General features: G+C 39.5%; 2 protein-coding genes across 4 annotated transcripts in view; both read left to right on the top strand.

The window, feature by feature from the left end:
* The first annotated feature begins 4,277 nt into the window (after positions 1-4,277).
* LOC146462042 (sodium-dependent neutral amino acid transporter B(0)AT1-like) lies at positions 4,278-17,303 on the top strand. 3 transcript variants are annotated; one of them, XM_085086128.1, is made up of 10 exons: positions 4,278-4,362; positions 5,194-5,479; positions 6,847-7,304; positions 8,253-8,363; positions 9,382-9,591; positions 11,029-11,145; positions 11,719-11,917; positions 12,656-12,815; positions 13,426-13,588; positions 14,559-17,303. In XM_085086128.1, the coding sequence occupies exons 2-10, from the start codon at positions 5,245-5,247 to the stop codon at positions 14,733-14,735; spliced, it is 1,830 nt and encodes a 609-aa protein (XP_084942254.1). In that variant the 5' UTR covers positions 4,278-4,362; positions 5,194-5,244; the 3' UTR covers positions 14,736-17,303. The 3 variants fall into 3 exon arrangements, with proteins under 3 accessions (XP_084942254.1, XP_084942255.1, XP_084942256.1); XM_085086129.1 differs by having other exon boundaries at positions 4,326-4,445; XM_085086130.1 differs by lacking the exon at positions 4,278-4,362 and adding an exon at positions 4,758-4,797.
* An 816-nt stretch (positions 17,304-18,119) lies between these two features.
* Positions 18,120-22,669, top strand: part of LOC146462039 (sodium- and chloride-dependent transporter XTRP3-like) — a 25,640-nt gene continuing 21,090 nt past the window's right edge. Inside the window, exons 1-4 of the mRNA XM_085086127.1 lie at positions 18,120-18,590; positions 20,253-20,710; positions 21,322-21,432; positions 22,376-22,585. Of these exons, the coding sequence (XP_084942253.1) occupies positions 18,344-18,590; positions 20,253-20,710; positions 21,322-21,432; positions 22,376-22,585 (1,026 nt within the window). The 5' untranslated portion in view covers positions 18,120-18,343. The remainder of the gene's footprint in view (positions 18,591-20,252; positions 20,711-21,321; positions 21,433-22,375; positions 22,586-22,669) is intronic.

Raw genomic sequence — 22,669 nt, 5'->3', positions numbered from 1 at the left:
TTGTGCCATCAGAGATAAAAATTGGATAAGACTGATTTTGAGTTTTAAAAAAAGTGATCGCAATATATATTAGTTACAGGCTGATCTCGAAGTTGCTATTTACGTCCGCGAGCTCCGTGACTTGATTTTTCTATCTATACAGATTCCCCTTGAAAGATTAAACGTAAGCAGTGCGAAGTCTCGCTCTTGCCACAATTGGTCGTTATAGCTGGTACTTCATCCCCCTTTCTCATGTGTACCATAAAGCAACTTAATTAAAGTATTACTACTCCCCCCTGGATAGAATGCTTGTTGAACGCAGAGTTGCTGTATCCCCAGCATTTTAATAGAGTCTTAAAAATGTTCGCCGGTACCCTTTTATACACTTGGATCGATGAGATGCGTGGATAATTTTTTTGTGTCTTTAGGTATGTGTGTGTATGTAGTCTAAGGTCTGAGGGAACCCATAACGAAGGTCAAACCACACCAACCAGAAAATGGAATCACTCGTCAGATAGAGTAAACACCCGCATAAAAGAACAAGTGGATTAAGAACCTCCAGGCTGAAATTCGTCATTTTAGACACCTGTTGTAATTAAAAATGTGAAGACTTCAGTCAGGCTGACCTTGAAAAAAGTAGGTTCTTAAACGTGGGTGTTTACTGTATTTCACGGTGTTCCACGAGGAATTTTGTCAGATCCTACAGACTTTCTGAGTTATCCAAATATTCTGCTTGGAAACATCAGATGCAGCTTCTGCGGTTATCGAAGACGATGAAAGAAGATATAACCATCTTCTATCTCCAGCCACAGTCTGCGATCGATAAGTGCGATCATATGGAAACCAATGTTATGTGATACTGCAATCGAAAGTCATCCCGTAATATTTCATATTCCAGACAATTCCGCTGATCAAAGTTATGGGAAGAGAATAGACCACTTCACCTTACGCTCCTTTGCACAAATCGAACAAAATATCATTCGAACTTAATGGAACTCAATCAATTAAAGCAAGTGACACAATAGTCTGATTGCGTTCGATTGTGTTCGGTAGTCGAATGTATTGAACACGGCACCCTTTTTTCAGTTAGATTGTGGAAGTAATCGAACATGATAAACACAGTACAATACTTTATTAATTTCTCCTGTCAGGATTTTCAGAATCAATCTACAGATCAGATGAATATGAAATCAAAATTAATCATTCGATTTTTTTTCGATTATTTTCGGACATGGAACAACACCGACCAGAACCCATACTTAGCTCAAAAAAAAAACTGTAAAAATCTGGAAAAGTAACTTCGATTGCTTTTCTTTGCCCGCATTTTTCAGTGGAGAGTTCGATTTTGTTCAATATAATTGCGCTCGACAATCGAACTTTAACTATCAAATACGTTCGCTTAGGTTCAATTCCATCCGATTTCCCAATGTTTGAATTGATATTCCGGCCACAAGAGAGTGTTCTGCATTTTGGTAAATTCCGTATTTGTCTAGCGACTATTATTATCTGATACCCATTAGTAAGGGAGTGCTTTAATTGTTTTTGTCCTATCATAATCACGACAAGCAATTTCGGAGGTTCACCATCTTTCCGGCGTTCAATTAAAATGGGGCTGCCCCAATGTCTAGATCGCAAGATATGTTCTAGGTAAATGCATTTAATTACTTGGTTTCGGAATTACGAGACACTAAATAGAGGATGTTACACGGCGGTACAAAGATATGAATTTTATTTTCGAGTGGTAAAAACAATATTTTACTCACTCGCTGCGCTCTTTGGAGAAAATAAAATTCATACCTTCAAGCCACCGTGTAATTTTCTTTTTATTAAATAGACAAATCTATCGCTCACCGACTGTTTGCATAAACAATCATGAAAAGGCAGAAAATGACGTCATCAATATCCTCACTAGTGAGGATATGGAAAATACGTCACTCTGGTCCCGGATGTAGTTTCGTTTGAATTTTAAGAGTGGTGTATTTTCCAGTAAAACGCTCGTGTCAAAATAATAATAATAATACGCCTTACTTTGCTATAAAAATAATTGTGTAATTTCCGTTTCCCAGTCATATACTGCGAGGCCAGCGTTCGGTCCCACTTTCATATCGTGCAGCCGGAAAAATAAAACCAATCTACGTTACTTCTTAGGCCGCCTTTTCAAGGCCGTATGTGTGACGAGGAGTGAAGTTGAAACAGATTTCACTTCAATTAACAACATAGAACTCGTTCCCCTAGAACTCATTAACTCCAACAGAGACGGCATTTGGAAAGCTAGGAAAGCATTGCTAATTTCCAAGGGCAAGACTCTTCAGTGAACCCTATGGAATGAACAGACGCGATGAAACTTAATCTATCTACTGTACACGTTTCAGCTTTCTTTGTTTATCAACCAATCACATCTCAACTTTTCATTCGTATCGTCTTTAAATATTGTAACCGTTTATTTCCAATTTTTACTTAGCTTAGTTGCCGCCCCTGAAGAAGGTTAGTATGGTAACCGAAATATTGGGCAATAAAATAATTTTAGCTGTCCGATCAGCCTTGCATTTGATTTTACGTTTTATTCAACATTGCTGATCCTGATCTACACCAAGATCCGGCTACACTTTGCTGCTGTTTGTACAAGTGGTCCCTGCACTATTCAAGAGTTACCTTTGAGTAGAAGCGAGGCTGTATTCGACTTTGTTTTGATACAAACGTCACTGCTTTTCGTGTGTTACATGTAATCATTTTGTTCTTATGCAAACCAGTTTACATTCACGTATGCATGAAAAGGACCGAGGTTTGTATTAGCTCGACGTCAACGCCAGCCTCGAGTCTACTCAAAGGCTAGGTCACTAAGTGATTCATCTTGTAGAAGTATGTACCAATTCATTTCCTTTGATATTTTAATTGAATTCTCTCGGCCATTATAGAGCATACCCCTCAACCATTATCAAAAATATAAATTGCGGACAACCGCAGCTTGATAATGTAAATGTGCAAACAACTACAGATTATTATCTGAACTGATAAACGAGACCATCGCAGTTAATTATGTCAGTAGTATCTATCAACTTCGGACTTATTAGACAGCACAATTACATGTCTGAATTTCCAACTTATTAACTCCTAAAAGGTGGTTCTATCAAAGAATATCGCTTCACCTTATCAGTTGCATACTTTCATTATTAAATCTCATGATATCTCGGTCTGGTCCCTTTAATTAGTTAAATAAATATTTATATTCTGAAGAACATTCTGTGAAGAGGTCTCGACTGACGTGACGAGAGCATAATTTACATAATTGTAATAAAAGCTTGAAGGGTTTAGACTTTAATATTGAACATGAACAAGAGATAGTCGTTGAGAGTAGTTACACAGTACATGTCATTTTTTATGGTCAGAATATTAAAAAAGTAGTTATTTCAATCCAAAATCTACCGTACCTTCTTAGAAGGCGGCTTTGTTTGTCTACATGAAAGACTGACATGGGAGCATAAACCACTGTGAATCGGTAAACATACCCGACTGAGACATATGTAGTACATAGTTTCACGGGATGTCATTTACGCAAAAATGGGTGTTATCTTACGCAACAAGATGGCAGACATTTTGGTGTCCGCTGTTCTCAGAAAGTTTCTCATATTTTTAAACCTTTATGTAAAAAGGTGATGTTACTCGAGATAACTTTCAACGACGATTTTTAACGCAACGTAGTGCGCTGGCAATTTTTAACGCAACATTTTTTTGCAGCAACTTGTTGCGTGGTTTTGAAGGCTGGTGAAAAACTCGCAATGTGTTGCCACAACGCAATTGCTCCGCTTAAAGTTGCCCGGCGCTGTTACACGATAACAACTTTTTTAATTGAAACCGCCCCGTGTAAGGCCTCACCTCTACGTATTTACTCATTTTATTCTCAAACCGAAATGTCGGGCTACTTTTATACATATATTTTTTCAGTGTTTATATCCAACTCTTAAGTTTTGTTTTCGTCGTTTTTTAATGCTGTAATGATATACAATAATATGATCAGCCTTTCCATCTATAATTTATTATAATGTCAAACCTACTACAGTTACGGCCGACCTTTGTTTTATTTCTAGCTCTTCCCTATTGTTTTCCTGTTGTTTTTTTCCCTGTTGTTTTGCAGCTATCCCCTACTCTTCTCCTTATCGCAGTTTTATAGCGTGTAAAAAGTGACAATTTCTTTTAGTCCAGAGAGCCAGCTTTCATATTTCCATATTTACTCAAATCCAACGAGACTATCAGTTCTAACAATTTGCAAGCCCGCGGGCTGCATATTTGATGAAGTGTATCATTTTGACCTTAACCCGATAAACGAGTTTTGGAGCGATTGGAATTACTCGACTTGAATTCAAGCCAGCGAGGTTTGATCGTCAGGTAAGATACTTTGAATGCACATCCGAGTTCCTAAGTTCACAGTCCTCTATCGGGAAAATCATGCTTCTTCGATAGCTCGATCGGTAAGGCGTCGATGCCTTCAAGTTTCTAGAGTTTTCTTTTCGTGTACGGCAACAATACAATGCAAATGTGTACCGCTCGCGTCTCTTGCAAGAAATGGACGCCTATCTCAGTTTTAACAAACGTTAATCGATTATCGGTATTTCTTTAGGTTCTATTTTAATATTGTAGAATACTCTACCAAGCTCGTTTGATGTTGTTTGGAACTTCGAAACCATTAGAGGCTACTCAAGTTGTAACATGTGAAGTGACAACATTACGTTTCGATATGGTTATGTTATAGATCGTCAATGTTTTAATCCGGTATCGACACGGAAGCTCTCGGAGTTTATATTTATTCGCACATTTACAAAAGTAACAGTGCTTGTGCTTGTATATAACAAGGACTGATTAAATTACTATATTTTCGGCGGGAAAATCTGTAAGTTAACGACTAAACTGAAAGTTAAGTTATATTTTAGCTTTTGTTGTTTCCTGTTTATAATAGCAGCTGTGTGTTCTCACGCGTGACTTGTTTTCTCTTGCGTGAAGAAATATAAATTACTCATATTTTTTCAATACCTCGCGCTGGCCTCAATCAAAAGATTAATTTTAATTACGAAGTGAGCGAAGGAAGGCGTCAACAGTATTTAAAACGAGTTGAAAGTTAAACCTGCGAAAGGGTTGAATATGTTGTACTCGCGATCGATCGCAGACAATTCAACCCGTCAAATTGGTTATCCCCGTCCAACAACTTGTTCATTTTATCAGGCTCAAGTGTTTCCCAGTCTCAAGCACATTAACTCTTAACTCGTCCAAACGATGTCGAGAGGAGGAAACGATGACCAGGTAGCCCTGGGGCTGATGAAGGCTGACAAAGATGAAGAAAAGATGAATTATAATTCAGAAAGGGATCATTTGGTTGATGACCAAGCTGCACGCGAAGGGGACCAAAATTGGAACTCTAAAGCGCAGTACATTTTTGCCACCCTGGGATTTTCTGTTGGGTTTGGAAATTTTTGGAGATTTCCTTACTTGTGCCAGAAAAATGGAGGAGGTAAGATTGGACTGAATACCGGCTTAAAACTTTGAGAGATTGATCCAATGCCTACAGGTTTCTCAAGGCACCGTCTCTACGATCAGGCCACGCTTTTATTCAGATGAGGAACCATGATAAGGCTTTTCTAGGTACAGTATGTTGCCCAGTGTCCGACCAGCCTTTCCTGGATGGTCAAATGCTTTGCATTAATTCTGTAGCAATTTAGTTTCTTTGCTTAAATTTTTATTTTAAAGGGCCCTAGTCAGCCACACCTTTGTTTTTGTTTATATGAGAGAGTTTGGCAATTATAATTTATGAAACGAAATCACTGTGAAACTACTAAAGATAATGAAACATACTTTCAGGAACACAACTTACAGTTAAGCAATAAGATTTCACTTCACCATGCAATATCAATAATTTCGATGGCATCGAAAATGGCGGAGGCTGACTTGGGTCCTTTAACTTTGAGACATGCATAAAATAAATGGTCGCATGTAACAGACCCTTATTCTATCAGCGTTAGTTTCACTGCGCTGAGAAATGCATGAATTTCAGACGTAAAAGTTTTATTCAATTCGAAAAAAACGGTATCCTCGTGAGTTTCCCATGAGCTTTAAGCTTGCAGAAAAAAGCATTCGAAAGCTGAAATGTTTTATTTCTTTCCAAACTTTGCTGTTTTTTTTTTTTTTTTTTGCAAGTTGCTAAGATTGATCCAAAAGGTTCCATTGGTTTTATTGACCGGAAACTGGGCAACATACCGTACGCACTAAAACAAAAAGACTATTAAAGAGAAAGGCACTAAGTCTATGAGAGTTTAAAGTCCTACCAATGTCTCATCAATTTGATTTAAGGACAGTGCGTGCTACTACAGGAGTATTTTTGCGCGGCTTATCACTATGCGGGAAAAGCAGATCTTAGCAAGGGCTGGTGGAATCCAGAAAGAAAATTGGGGGTAACCACGCATTTTTTAGAGATTAATAATAATAATAATAATAATAATAATAATAATAATAATAATAATAATAATAAATAATAATAATAATAATAATAATAATAATAACAATAATAATAATAATAATAACAATAATAATAATAATGATAATAATAATAATAATAATAATAATAATAATAATAATAATAATAATAATAATAATAAAAATGCATGGTTAACCCCAATTTTCTTTTTGGATACCAATAGAACTTGCTAAGCTTTCTCCGCATAATTTTAAACCTCGCAAGAATATCCTTGTATTAGTAGGCACCACCCATAAGAAACCCGAGTATCTCGAGATGCGCAGAACGTATGCGCAGTAACAAAAATAGGCACCGTCCTTAAAAACGACTTCAAGGAGTGCTAATAACAGTAACCTTGATTTCCGTAGGTGCGTTCCTCATTCCATATTTTCTTAGCCTGGTCTTGCTTGGCATACCTTTGTTCTTCCTGGAGCTCGCTATCGGCCAACGGCTCCGTCAAGGGCACATTGGCGTCTGGAAGACAATTCACCCCTACCTGGGAGGGGTGGGGGTTGCATCGGCGATAGTGAGCCTTTTCGTCTGCATGTACTACAACATGCTTGTTGGATGGTGTTTTTTCTACCTGTTTGGATCTTTTCAAGACCCTCTGCCTTACTCTTCATGCCCTCTGGGACCAAACTGCACTGTAAACGAACAGTGTAACCTTGCAGGTCGAACACAGTATTTCTGGTACACTAAGGCAATTACCGCCTCCGACTCCATTGCGGACATGGGTGATTTTCAATGGCATCTGTGCCTTGTTCTATTGGTGGCATGGATTGCCTTGTTTTTGTTTGTCAATCGTGGAGTACAGTCGGCCGGGAAGGTAAGCTGAATGATTTCGTCCATTTAGTAGGGTGCGTTCGATTGACCCTATTCCGGAATAGGAATACATGTACAATAATGACAAGAAATCCCTCATAAGAGGTTTTTGGAGTTACTGGAGTACAAAATAGCTTTAAAATTATCCTGTGTCAGTGAAAGTTTGCAGAAATGCCTTCCCAGATGTACTTAAAAAAAGAAATTGAACAGCTATTCCCCTTGTTCTAATTTTGGAATACGGTCCGTCAATCGAACGCGACCTTAGTTTCACTATTTGCTCTTACCGTGAGGATCTTAATCTTTGTCCAAACTCCTACAGCGTTTTTTAAGATTTATTTTATCGTGACCGTGGGCTTTCCTTATGTTATTTTGTGTCGCCAGTTGGTGTATGATGATCCTTATAGAAAAGGCAAACGGGAAATGCAAAGCTCAATAATCCTAGGATAAAACACACACTTTACTTTGTGGAGAACAAACATTTTGATATTTTCTAGCCACCTGTTGGGTGCACTCGTAATCTCGTACCCAGATCTCAGTCGGTTCGGGGAATGTCGAAACTGACCGTGTACTCGTTCACCGGCGCCAAACAAAAAATTCCGACGTGCGTGACCTTTAAACTTTGGAAAGTGAGAAACACGTCTGGGCCCAGTTGTTCAAAGAGCGGATAACGGTGGAAATGTACTCCAAACAACGCTTCTCCCAAGTTTTCCACACAATCTTATACTTATGTTAGACATACCCCTCTACTCTTTACACAAATTATAGGGCTATAGGGAAATTTTTGCTACCATTTTATCTGCTGCTTGACCTATCCAATGGGTAAAATAATCCGCCCTTTGAACAACTGGGGCCTGATTGAGGGTTATCGATAAGTTCAATATTACAGAATAGACCTCAGATCCCAAAAGGTTATGAAGTTATGTCTTAGTACGGCGTTTCTTTCTCTTTTCAGACGGTTTATGTAATGGCCTTGCTGCCATACGTTATTTTGGCCATTTTCTTTGGAAGAGCTGTTGCACTGAATGGAGCCACTGATGGAATTATACACATGTTCAAACCCGAGGTAAGAAGTTGTGTTAAATAAATATAAAATTAGTTAGCTAGTTGAAAAGCGATATTTTATATCTAAATATTTGTAACTTGTGCACCAGTAATAATAAATTTATTGCCTTACATCATGTAGTCAGAATTTTGAGGCGGCAGTATAGCAAATGCTATGATTTCCAAGACTTTCATTCAGCCACCCAATGGCGACAAAGGTGGCGTGAGTAGTTCGAAAAGCGCGCGAAACTCGTTCAAATTGTCTCCCGTAAGGACATGCGGCGTGCGAACATACAATGCAGACTTTAGAAAGATTAAGCACCACGTTTAAGGCAAATATGGCAAAAGGCAGAAATGACCACGTGACCATGTTTACCCTTCACTTGCCACTCGCTGTTTTCAGTTTCTCAGAAAAACTGAGCAGTTTGCATTAGCATCAAAGACCAGAATTATTTTGCAATATTCTCATCTGTGTGCTCATTTTTTCAAGAAAACATAAACGCAAATCTCACGTTTGCCTTTTGCCATAAACATCGTGCCATAAACATTGTGAATATGAATATATAAAACAATGATATATTTGAAGTGCGGATGAAAGATTAAATAGAAGAAAGATCCTCGAAGTTAGTAGGCAACTTAAGCAGTTGCGAAAAGGAAGCCTGAAAAAATTCAGGCTTGAACGGGATTCGAAGCCATGGCTTGATAGCTCAGTTGGAAGTGCACTGCACCGGCATCGCAGAGGTCATGGGTTCGAATCCCATTCAAGCCTGAATTTTTTTATCCTCTTTCCCGCGGTGAGTTGTTCCGTGACAATGTATCGGTTTTGTTAAGGATTAGTGCTTATATAACTTGGCTCTGTTCTCAGCTCTAGTGGGTCACCAATATGCTCACCTGAGTGAGAGCTAATTTCCAAATTCCAATAAGGACAGGAAAACAGAGAACGAAAAACCACTGAAAATTCCCATTTATTTTATTTGTTCGTTTATTTCGTTTCTCATTTGTTTGTTTGTTTTTTGCTTATTTATTTATGTTTTGTTCAGTTTTCAAGACTTGCAAATGGTATAGTGTGGTTGGAGGCTGCTACCCAAGTGTTCTTTTCTGTTGGTGTTGGCTTTGGGACGCTCATCGCCATGTCAAGTTACAATCCTATTCACAATAACTGTAGACGGGACGCTATCTTCATTTCTTTGGCTGACAGTTTCACCTCAGTGTTTGCATCACTCGTCGTGTTCTCCGTTCTTGGTTTTAAGGTATGATATAATTCGTTACAATGCACCACTTTGTTGGCGACCTATTTTGATTTAATCAGAAATTGGAGTACATCACAAGAACGATCACATTTAAGTTAGTCAGTTTACCAAGATTGAGGTTCTGTTGTTCGATTGCAACGATGTAGAAGGCTTTCAAAAATCGGAAAATCAGAGACTTTGTATGGGGACGCCATATCAGACTGAATTAGAATTTGAACGACCTTTGACAGGTCACAGCCCTGTTACTACTCAATGAAACGTATCCAAACTTGGTAAACTTACTAATTTGTATGTGATCTTTCTGGCGATGGGGTTCATTCTTTCATATAACGCAATTTCCTTAATATGTAAACTGGGGCCAATTGGCGGGCCAATCATGGCGGCCACAAATGACCCTTTCAATTGGCTTGTGTCACATATTTAAAAAACTGAAACAGGACTACACAGAATACTAACAGTCTCCTATTTTTTAATGAATGGTAGAGCAAGCGTAACACGCAAGCGAGCGCAAAAAATCACCTCTCGCGAGGAGACACGACGCCCGGGTTATTTTCGTTTCCTTCTCGCGTCGCCTCTCCTCGTTGGAGGCGATTTTCGTGCGTCCTTGCGTGTTGTGCTCGCTCTACTATCGCTGAGAAAAATAACAACCTACTGGTAGTCTAGGCATTACACGAGGAGGCGACGTGGCCTACTGATTAGGACACCGGACTTTTCTACTTCCACTTGGATTTGTTTCACCGTAGTTCTGAGGTCTGTGTTCCACTCCTAGGCCGTGCTAGGTAAATATATTTAAACTCATCAACAATAGATGAGCGTGGGGGAGGTGCCTGTGCGGTTGGTGGAACCAAGAACTGCATTCGAGAGCAGCAGGTAGCCATGACAACCCTGCGAGTGGCATCCACCCAGGCACCGTCACACTGCTATTCAATGAAAAACTTACATACTTACCAAATACTTGCCAAAGGGCGGGTAGGGTAAGGGAGCAGCAACTTTGCGAGTGTGAGCAGCGTGAAGCAACACGAACGAAATGACCTGACCTCTACTGGGGAGCTGTAAATTCCCGACAGCCCCTGAGAAGTTCTGCGGCCACCCCAAATAATTCAAACGGAAACTGCTGGCCAGCACTGTCTCAGGTTTAACTTAGCCTAAATTGCATTTAGCCACATTCTAGATCTAATACATATAGCCAATCTGTCAGACTTTAAATAAAATGATTAATTTTTTCCTTTGATAGTCCTCTTGGCTGGATAACGTCTATCTATAATTGACCATACCTTAGGACTGTAACAAGAAAATAAACTATTAGAAGTCGTCACTGAATGTGAACTGAAATTTAACTCTTTGAGTAGCAACCCAACTGAAATGAAACTGTAGTAGGCCAAGAATCTTCCAAAAATACATCATCCATATGTCAAAACCTTTATCCAATATTTACAGGCGCACAGCTCGTACGATGAGTGCTTGGAGATATATGGCGGAGTGAACAACACAAATCTTCTTCCGGGAGTTACACTTGAACAACAGTGCCACAACTTGACATACTGGCTATCCAAGGTAAGGTGACCAATTAGTCAGAATAACAGACCTTTATCACACGGCAGCCATGTTGAGTCTCAGCAGAATAAAAAGCTTTGTTTTTGCACGGCAAGCCTCGCACTGAATTCGCGTCTGGCCGCGGCTTGCCGTGCGAAAACAAAGCTTTTTATTCCCCGAGACTGAACATGGCCGCCGAGTGAGGAGGGTCTATTGTGCAACTTTTGTGAAGCAATGTTTGTGGGACATCATGCTGAGAAGGAACGTTTGTCATTTTTGCACAGGTACAACCAGAAACATTTACTGTCGGACCCCTGGTAATGCCCTCCTGGAGAGAGCATTTGCTCTTACGGAGGGCTAACGCTCGAAATGCCAGCGCTTGAATCTCTTTACGGTGGCAAAATTACTTTATCAACTCTGTTGATAAAACAGAACATTCGTTTCCACTCTCCCACCGACGTAGCACCACAGTTTCTTTAAAACCTAACCCCCCTCACCAGAGAGGTGTTGGTATGGGACGGGAGGGGTTGGATATCAACAACTCTTGTTTATCTAGGACCATTTGTTAACATTGCCGCTTTGTTCTTTGTTTAGACCTTTCAAGGTACAGGTCTGACATTCATTGCCTTCACGGAAGCTATTCTCAAGCTGCCTGTGTCACCGCTGTGGGCCGTCCTGTTTTTCTGTATGCTGCTCGCACTCGGTTTTGGCAGCATGTTTGGTATGCTAGAGGGTGTGCTTAACCCGCTACACAATCAGAAGGTGATTCCAATACGGAAGGAATTCTTGACAGGTTGGTTTGCTATGAGTAGTTTTAAAATTTTTGCATCGACCATACATAAAAACAGAAGTATGGCATGCAATATGCTCTACAGTAATACAATACAATACACTACAATACAATATAATGCAATTTAATAGGGCTTTTCAGAACTATTTTACAATAATGGTGATACGAAATAAATAATGTATAGTATCCTTGTAATTGAAGTTTTATTTTTTTAACTTTGAAAAGCGCTATAGAGCTGTAAGTATATGGCACTATAGAAATGTATTTATTTTCATTATTAGTGTCAATAATGTAAATCAAGCTGCTGCTCATTTTGTGCATAAAATTAAAATCACTGTCATGCCTATAGCATGAGGCAACTAGGAGTATTGCTACTCCCCCCTGGATGGGATGCTAGTCCATCGCAGGGTTACCCCCAGCAGTATGTCACCGGTGCCCATTTATACACCTGGGAGAAGAAAGACAATATGGAGCAAAGTGTCTTGTCTAAGGAAACAACACAGCAATGAAGAGACCAACCTGGCCTCGAACCAACGACCCTCCGATCGAAAGTCCAACGCGCTAACCACTACACCACCGCGGCTCCACTTTTTAATTAATACTGATGGAAAATGTTGTTATATACCCATAAACCACGTTAAAAAAAAAAACCGTGAACCACAACAGCATTTCAAGTAGTACAGAAGGCACGCAGGATTTGAAACAATGCTCAACAGCTGCTATGTATAATCTTTCCCTCAGCTCTGACGTGTGTTTTGTGCGCAATTGTGGGTCTACTCTTCTGTCAGACATCTGGTGAATACTGGCTGCAGATGTTTGACAGCTTTACAGCAACTCTTCCGCTTCTGTTCATTTGTTTCTTTGAACTCATTGGAGTTTCGTGGGTGTACGGCGCAAACAGGTGAGGTATAGACACGACTGTTTTACTGGAAAATACACCGCTCTTAAAATTCATACGAAACTACATCCGGGAACCAAGTGACGTATTTTCTATATCCTCACTAGTGAGGATGTTGATGACGTCATTTCCCACTTTTTCACGGTTGTTTGCGCAAACAGTCAGTAAAAAATGGCGAGCGATAGATTAAAAACAATATTTTGCGAAAATAAAATTCATATGTTCGCGGTACCGTGTGATATCCTCTGCATATTTTCATACATAGCAAAACAAGATAAAAACACGTAATAAATACTATCAATGAAGAAGGGTAAAACCCGCAACGTTTGGACTTCCCCTGAAAACGTTGGCATTTAATAAGATGGCACAGCAAGAAAACTTTTTGGGAAAATCTTTCTTTGTTAGAAATCAAGTTTCCCTCTATATGCCTCAAGATATAATCTCGGGCAGAAATGTTGGCCTAACACGCCATCAACTCGTCATAACTTAACAATTCCTCATCTTCCCAGGATTCTCACGCAGTTGTTAGCTGCTTTACAAGCAACGCTCCGCTGAATTTTCGCCGAATCCCAAACTATACCTTTTGAGTTGAAATTGTCAAATGTCTTTTCAGGTTTGAAGATGACATAGAGTTCATGATTAATGTGCGACCAGGCTGGTACTGGAAAATAACATGGAGATTTGTGTCTCCAGTTATACTCCTGGCGATTTTCGTCGCCAGTCTGGTCAACATGGGAATGAAGCCAATGACGTACTCAATATGGAGATCAAACACGGTAAGCCATGATCACTTGGCAGCCCGCACTAATATCAACGTATTACTGAATATTGATTCAATTTTATTTGCTATTTGGAGACACTGTAAATCGGACTAAATAACCGGAGTGATGTTGGCCAGTTGTCTATTTACAGCGCGTAGGTCTATAGGATTTAAACCCAGGAAAACCATCACAACGTTACCATACATTCGTCCAGTCGTCAGAGAGGAGAATCTGGGACCTCCAGAATACAAGTTCAGCGCCTCTGAACAAAAGGCCGCGCCCCTCCCTCTCTTTCTCTGTTCTCTCCTTCCTCCCACCCACCCTCCTTTTTTCCCTTCTTCCGCCCCTCCCTCCCTCCTATCCCACCTTTCCACCTCTCCTCCCAACCTCCCTCCCGCCCTATTGTAAATTTCTCGTGCGTTCTTGAAGGGCATAAGGTGAAATCAGGAATCGTCAATAAAGCGTGACTTGTTTACATGATTAATACGGGCAACATTTTCTTTCAACTTGTCGCGCAACAATGTTGCATTGCAAGTTGCCATTGTTTATTGTCCGTATTACCACCTTCGCGCGCAACAAATTTTCATGTTGCAGAAAGTTAAGTAGACACCCTTCTACTTTTTGCAACACGAAAATTTGGAGTTGCGTGCGGAGGTTGTAATACGGGCAACAAACAATTGCAACTTGCAATGCAACATTTTTGCTCGACAAATTGCAAAAAAATTTTGCCCGTATTAATCATGTCAACAAGTCACGCTTTGTTGACGATTCCTGGTTTCACCTTATGCCCTTCAAGAACGCACGAGAAATTTACAATAGGGCGGGAGGGAGGTTGGGAGGAGAGTAATATAATACGGTATTGGAAGTGTAATAACTTGCTAGTTTAACTCATCACGTACGACCATCAAACATTTTCTGTATCAGTCTAATTGTTAAATTTAGCTATTCATTCATTTTTATATTTCTATTTTTTTTTTCTCTTCAGGCTAATGTCGAAAGTGTTAAGTACCCAACCTGGTGTTATCCCATAATCGTGTTCCTGATCTGCGCCTCTTGTCTCTGTATTCCAGTGGTGTTCCTTTATAGATTAATTAGAAGGTGTGTTGCCAAAAGAAACGGAAGTACGGAGGCTGTCCAAGAAATATTCATACAGAAACCGTGAAACTCTTTGACGGAACAAAGCCGGAATCCATTGAAATTGAGAGACCAGTGAAGAAGGGTGACCAATAAGGAAGTAACGACGCTCTTTGCGGGATTAAGCAGCCTAGCTTTTTCTATCGCTCCTTTCATGAGGTCATTAGTGTCGGGGGGTCACCAGTAAAATGTCCATCGTGTATAGACCGAAACATCTGGTAACAAATTAGAACAGGTAATGTTTATAAAGTAAGTAAAGTAAGTATATATTTGAGCGTGTCTGATGGAATCGGTCTTGCGTGTAATCTTAATTTTTCTGAAATGTTCATTAACGGTATAAGAGGCTACTTAACAGTTATCTTGCGAAATTGCTCGAAATATCGCATGATACTTAGCCTACGAGGCCGTTAGGCCGAGTTTCTAAAGAGATGGGATTTTCCTATAGCCCTGAGTTAAATAAATCATCTTGTCTTGTCCACAAGACTGAGCAGGATAATTGTTTTATTATTCAACACATTGATAACAAAGTACAGTTTTATTGCAGAAAAGCTGGAGACGATTTTCCGAGGTCGTTTCTTGTTTAAAGCTCTTTGCCATTTTTCTTCCCGACACCCGAAATTACGTATATCGCAGGATATCTGTTTTGTACAGACGACGAATATTGAGTGCACCATAGCCATATTTGGGCTGTGTAACAATGTGTTGAATGATAGTGTATAATTAACAATTATTCCACGAACGCGCGTTGGATATGAGATGATAGATAGCCAACGAGGCGCGCAGCGCCGAGTTGTCTTTAATCATCTCATATCCAACAAGTGTGAGTGGAATAATTGTTTTATTAAAAACAATCAAGAAATATTGCTTGATTTTGCTGATTTCCCTTTGCAAGAACAATTACACGACAATTTAATGGTCTCTATTTCTCGGTTCAATTTTGAATTCCAGGGAATGAAAACGAATGCTTGATTTTATCAACAGAATTGAGAAGGTAATTTGTGTAATGCAATTCATAGATAGCCAACGAGGCGCGTAGCGCCGAGTTGTCTTTAATCATCTCATATCCAACAAGTGTGAGTGGAATAATTGTTTTATTAAAAACAATAAAGAAATATTGCTTGATTTTGCTAATTTCCCTTTGCAAGAACAATTACACGACAATTTAATGGTCTCTATTTCTCGGTTCAATTTTGAATTCCAGGGAATGAAAACGAATGCTTGATTTTATCAACAGAATTGAGAAGGTAATTTGTGTAATGCAATTCAAGCGATTTGGAGGCCTATGGCTGCTAAGCCAATCAAATCGCTTGAATTGCATTATACAATGATCCAGTTCTTAATAATATACAGTATTTCATGTAATATATCAAACACGAGAAAGCGTGTTTCATCAGATATCCAAACACTGAGGAGTAGGTTGAAAAAATGAGGCGCAGCCGAGTTTTTTTAAACGACTTCGAGGTGTTTGGATGTCTGATGAAACACACTTTCGAGTGTTTGATATGGCTTCTCAAATGATCAATAATTCTTGGAGAAATTCAAGGCTAAAGTTGGCAAAATTTTATGGTAATTAGATCACATATCCAAACCACGGTCACGGCAGTGATTTTCTTTGTTTTCTTTTGATGAATTGTTAATGAGTTTGAGAAGGTCACTTTATAAACAGTACTTTGTCAGCGATCGAATCTCTTGACAGTGGCCAAATTACCGTCTTAACTCTGTTGAAAAAACCAAGCGTTCGTTTTCACTCACTGGAATTCAAAATCAAACCTAGCACTGGCGATGAGTTGCCTGTTTTAGTCCTGTTCACAATGAACAACTGCACCCTGGCTTTTCGCCAAATTAAATGAAAAAGTTCCTGTGATTCTAGCAGCCAATTCAATCACAGAGGCTGAAAACTATTTTTTATTATTCTTGAACTGGTTTGCACTGAAAAGGAGCATTCTGATTGGCTCCCTGAGCGGTCCGAATTTTCCTATACGGACTGCTACGATGGACCGCTTGCGTTAAGACGTACCGGTTTGAAAGGAGCAAAGTGTTTCAATTTTGACAAAAACAAAACAAAAAATGTTTTAAATCAAGCTTATAAGTAAGAACTGTTTAAACCGTCATATCGGAGTTTTACTACGAGAGCGACAAATTTTATTATGTAAACAAGTTTCACGGGGACTAGAAAGTAACAAGCGGGAAAGCCTATATAATAAAAGCCTTATTGAACTAGCTTGTTCGGTCCCTAATGCACGGGAAAATATTAGTCTCTTCCTTGTTTTGCAAGATTATGAACCTCGCCTCCGGCTCGATCCATAACCTTGCAAAAAGAAAAAAATAATCCGACCAATTTTTTCCCAGTATACGGATCTCACGCCAGTTCTGTCCAATAAACATATATATTTTTCCATGTCGGAATACAAATATCTTACGACGTAATTTCTGTAGCTAGAGCATATATTATAAACCAGCTACTGTACAAATTTGATAAAGGAACTTGACGAGTTGTTAGTAAAAGATGCAACTATCTTCCTTTGTACATGGCCAGAATATGCTATTAACCTATTAATTTTCGTAATAAAGTGGGATAAAATTGTTGTATATCAAACCTGTTGGATATGTCAGGGACTATCGAGCTTTTATACAACTTTTAAGTTAATTAACCTTAAAAGGTTAATTTACATTTACCGGCGATTTATCAACCCGATTCAATCGCATGGGCCAATCCAAAAACGTTGTTTGTTGCTTATAATTTTTAAAACTTTTAACTTTGAACAGGGTTTTTTAAACGTCTACCTTTACGATAGTATAGACCCAGTCCGTTTTAAAAACTTCGTTTTTCTCTTTCTAAACACCTTTCCGTTTTCAAATCAAAATATATCTGACCGTGTACGAGCTGGCGGGGACTAAGATTAAGCCTGGAACAATTCTGTTCATGTTGTGTTAAGACTCATAATTATAAATGAAAATGAAGTTTTATTATTTGCACAATTCGACACATTGAGGGCTGTTCTGATAGGACCTGACATCACGTTGAACAAATATTATGTTTTTCAACTAGAGATTCCCTTTCTTCTCCGCACGGCTCTATTCATAGGTTAAATTCAAAGCCATTATTTGGTCTTTTCACTGTCGACGTTTCCAATCACGAACATCAAATAAATCCATCAAAGCGAGATCGCTGTAGGCGTGTTATTTTAGTTTCCGTTCGCCAAATTTCTTGTTTCGATGTGACAATGCTAACTTAGGAAATTTTCTTTTCTTGATAACTCTCATGTAAACGTGCCTTTTGCAAAACCAAAACAAATTTTTGTATGATGCAATATTGACTTTAAATAGCGGAGTCGTGAGCTCTAAGCCACTATTTTCCGTTGGGAATTATCATAAATACCTCGTATTTTGCTGAATCTAAAGAGCTATTAGTTCGTTTAATCATCGATTTTTCGAAGTACAACTTTCCTATAGTCTAATTAGCAACTTTTTCAACCCGTCAAACTTGTTATTGTAATGCAAAAAAACTGGTTTTTATTTATCCTTATTCATGCACGAGCGCAGTCTTTTGTCGGCTGGCATATGACCCGAGGCGAGTGGTTCTAAGTTCTTCACGGCCTTAAATTTATACGGCACAACTCAAAACGCTGAAGAAAGATGCCGAGAAATAAAGGAAAAGAAGGGCAGGTAATATTAGCGCTGACTACGGCAGAAAATGAGGTCGACGAACCGGCGTATGGTAAAAGCGATTCTTCGGAAAGAGATACCGTGAGTAGCGAGATGGAAGTTATCGAGCGCCAGACTTGGGGCAATAAAGCAGAGTATATGCTCGCCACCGTTGGTTTTGCTGTGGGCTTTGGAAACTTGTGGAGATTTCCGTACTTGTGCCAGAAAAATGGAGGAGGTAAGATACAATTACGAAACAATTAAACCTGTTAAAATGGGAACACACTTGGTAAAGCACTAGCTATCGAGTGTGCGTGATTGGATAAGCTGTAGCTATCGATTTTGCGTGGTTAACTGTAGCCAACGGGTTAGTGCTGAAAAAAATTATGTGTGATCCTCCATCTTCAGATCAGTTCAAATTATACAAAGAAAACAGATTTATTTTATCACTGTGATGAAAATCGCGCTTTCAGTCCTTTGATTTAACGTTTTAAGGATTAAAAGTTTATTCATTCAGTGATAGCACGTGTGTTATGACAATTAAGGTTTATAATTGCGAAGTGAGCAGCGGACACTGGCGTTAAAAGAGCGTCAAGCTAGAAAAACCAAAAATCAAAGTAAATGAAATGTCAATGTGGCAAATTGAAAATGTTCAGTTTTGGCTACTTTGGCTGTTTATGAACTTGCAGATATAGGACCAATTAAATGAAATCTGTAACAGCGGGTATAACAAATTATATTTTGAGTCACCGGTTTGAAGGAAGTGTATTCATAGCCGTTAGAATACTGCGCTATCGTGAATATTTTCATCCCTTCATCTAATTGAACCCCGTGGTTTCTAAAAAAGTGCTCCTCTGAAATAATATATGTGGGTCTATAATTTTGTTAAACGGAAGCAAAATGAAGTATTTTTGTAGACAAGTCTTATAATATCCCGATGTCTGCAAACTTAAATATTCATAATTACTGTCTTGCATGCAATAGTCAAGAAGTTCCACGTGGTACATTTATTTCGATGTTGTTCGTTTGATAGATCGATGCAAACTTAACACTATCCTCTCAAAGCTATTGCGGACTGTTTAAGCCAAAATGAAACATTTTTAGTAAGAAGTGAAGAGTGGACGCCATTAACCAAACAACAGCGGATACGGTTTGCACGTGCGGACTTTGGTAACTCTTGGTAACAATGGTTCGGCAGAACACTCGACAGGTCAAAAATATGCAAAAAAGGCCGCGAAGATTATTCATTCCTTTCATAAGCGTCGATCCGAGTTTGCTTCGAAAAAAAGGGAGGAGGAATTAGCGGTGCATAAATACCTGGACGGCTATAAGGTAGCAGGAGTCAAGATGTGACCAACTAAAATGACCTAGACAAAGAATTCATTCTTTAAATGTTTCTTTGTATATCATAATTAAAATATCAAAATCACTTTTAGAATTATTGAAGTGCCAATGTTTTTAGGGCAGGGTACTAATTGGGGACACTCTCCAGTTCGAATTGAAATTTGGAAATACTTTACTTTTCCTACATCTCACAACGCTATTGGTTAACGCTGCGAACAGGCGCAATTTCATCCGCATCTTGTCTCTCACCGGCGTTGTGTTGCAAGTTGCAGGGAAAATTGCCTTGTGTAACAAAACCATTATTTGCAAGTAGAATAAGGCATTGGCACAGGTCGCAATTTCATTTTGCGCATTGTGCGTGCGCGCCTGTAAAGGCTGGTTTCCATATGATCGCGGATCGCAGATCGCCTTAAGCAAATAAGAAGCGTGAAGGGGCAAGCAAAATCGCAAGTTATCACACTAACTTAAACATAAATTAGATTTAACAAATAATTATAATGAAAAAATCCATAAGAAAATCATAAATTACTAATTCCGGTAGCTTTACTTTCCTCAGGCGCATTTCTCATCCCATACTTTGTTAGCCTGGTTTTACTCGGCATACCTTTGTTCTTCTTGGAGCTTGCCATCGGTCAAAGCGTCCGTCAGGGTCCCATTGGCGTGTGGAAAGCTATTCACCCCTATCTAGGCGGAATAGGACTTGCTTCGGTAGTCGTGTGCCTTCTGATCTCCGTCTACTACAACATGATCATTGGGTGGTGCTTTTATTACCTGTTTGTGTCATTTCAAGATCCCCTCCCGTACTCGTCATGCCCCCTGGGGCCAAACTGTACTGTAAACGAGGGATGTAACCTGGCAGGACGAACACAGTATTTCTGGTACACTAAAGCACTTGGAGCGACCTCTTCGATCGAGGACTTGGGTGACTTCCAGTGGCACCTATGTCTCGTCTTATTGCTGGCCTGGGTTGTCTTGTATTTGTTCGTCAGTCGTGGAGTTCAGTCGGCCGGGAAGGTAATAGACAGGAATCAGTCTCTTTCTTCTCCTAAGTTCTGTAGCCTGTGCGATTGACTCTAGCGAGCGGCAACGCCGCGAGTCGCGAGAAACGCTAACGCGCGGCGGAGGGAAGGAATAAGACACTTTAGTTAGACTGTGAGTAAAATCGTGGCGGTACCACCTTTTATTAAGTCGATAAAAAGGACTCTGAGCATGTCCCACTGACTTCAGGTTCCACACAGTCCAGCCACTACGCACGCTACATATACTTTCTCTTCTTGAATTCTTTAGAATTTCAGCCCACTTTGGGGTCCACATTGTTAGGTATAGATTTCGCTCGGTTCTGCTAGCCGTCTAAACGCGACTATTTACTAGGTACACTTCGAACAGTTGGGCATATGCACATCCTCGAACATCCAGGGGCAGATAGGTGGCTCAGGAGGAAGTCAAACCAGTTCGTTCGTTCGTTCTTGTAAACTTACCCGTTTTTACTTCCTCCTGACCCAACTATCGGCCGCTGAGTCTCCAAGGATGGCGTATGCAGCGCATATGGCTATCCAGTCCGTGGTAAGTTTTTTCCTCTGCAAAATTAAAAGTACTTCATTATCTATATATCTCTCTCTCTGCAGGCTGTGTACGTGACTGCCACTTTGCCTTACTTCGTTCTGGCCATTTTCTTTGGAAGAGCTGTTACTCTGAAAGGCTCCGTGGATGGAATTATACACATGTTCAAGCCCGAGGTAAGCAGTTTTGTTTTGATAAAAGAATACTCATGCAATGTAGTTCACAAAGTAACTCAATTCGGAAAAATCATCCCAACTCGCTTGCTGCAACATAAGAACTGACCCTGCGTTCGTCAATTTTGTTTCATAAAAAAATAAATTCTCATTGATAGATCTTAAACAGGCCGTTCAATTTTGTCCATAGAACAAAATTGTTCCTCTAAAAGAAACATGACCAATGCCCTCTCTTTCACGGGATTTTGGAGTTTTATGACATATGCACATGCTTGTTTTGTTTGGAGCTAATTCACTTTTCGCTAACAAATAACAGTTTGCTATTGAAATCCACAAATACCTATGTCTTCTACATGTAGTGTCACAGCAATTCATTACACCAAAGATCATTTAGGCTGCAATAAAATCGTTCTTTTATTCGTATTTTGTTTGACACCGCCAAGAACAAGAACAACAGAAAAAACAAATAAAATTGTCAAATAAACCCTTGGCCGTCGCATACACGGAAGGGTTCTGTCCAACTTATGCTCCCTCCTCTGGAGGGGTGATTTTAATGTTAATTACATCCATTTTGAAATCACTGGTGATCCTGGGAATCTGATTGGTCCAAAATGGTGCAATTTATTCCCAAATTGCACCATTTTTTGCTCTAAATCGCATCCTTTCTTTAGCCCATCAAAATGGAAATGAACTAACACAAATAGAATATTAATATTGACAATGATACTCTGTGATTTCAAAATGAATGTAATTAAGTGGTAATTGAACTAAGTGGAGTGCAATTTTGGTTTGAAATCATACTTGTGATTACAAATCAAACTCGCGCTGCGCGCTTGTTTGATTTTTAAATCACGCGTATGATTTCAGACCAAATTGCACTCCACTCAGTTCAATTACCAATATGAATAAATACTACCTCTGGTTTTGGATTAACATCTTTTTTCAGTTCTCTAGGCTAGCTAGCCCTATAGTGTGGTTAGAGGCCGCTACCCAAGTGTTCTTTTCTGTTGGCGTTGGTTTTGGGACGCTCATCGCCATGTCCAGTTACAATCCTATTCACAATAACTGTAGGCGGGACGCCATCTTCATTTCTTTGACCGACAGTTTCACTTCAGTCTTTGCTGCTGTGGTGGTGTTCTCTATGCTTGGATTCAAGGTATGAATGACGCAATAACTGTAGTCGTTTTGTCTGCATGCGTATGACAAAAAAAGTGCTGTTTAACCTATCAGAGCTCAGTCA

Source organism: Pavona decussata, unplaced genomic scaffold (assembly GCF_977016875.1).
Source record: "Pavona decussata unplaced genomic scaffold, jaPavDecu1.1 SCAFFOLD_192, whole genome shotgun sequence".
NCBI lineage: Eukaryota > Metazoa > Cnidaria > Anthozoa > Scleractinia > Agariciidae > Pavona > Pavona decussata.
Note: the sequence above shows the minus strand (reverse complement) of the source record. Positions and strands in the feature narration are given on the sequence as shown.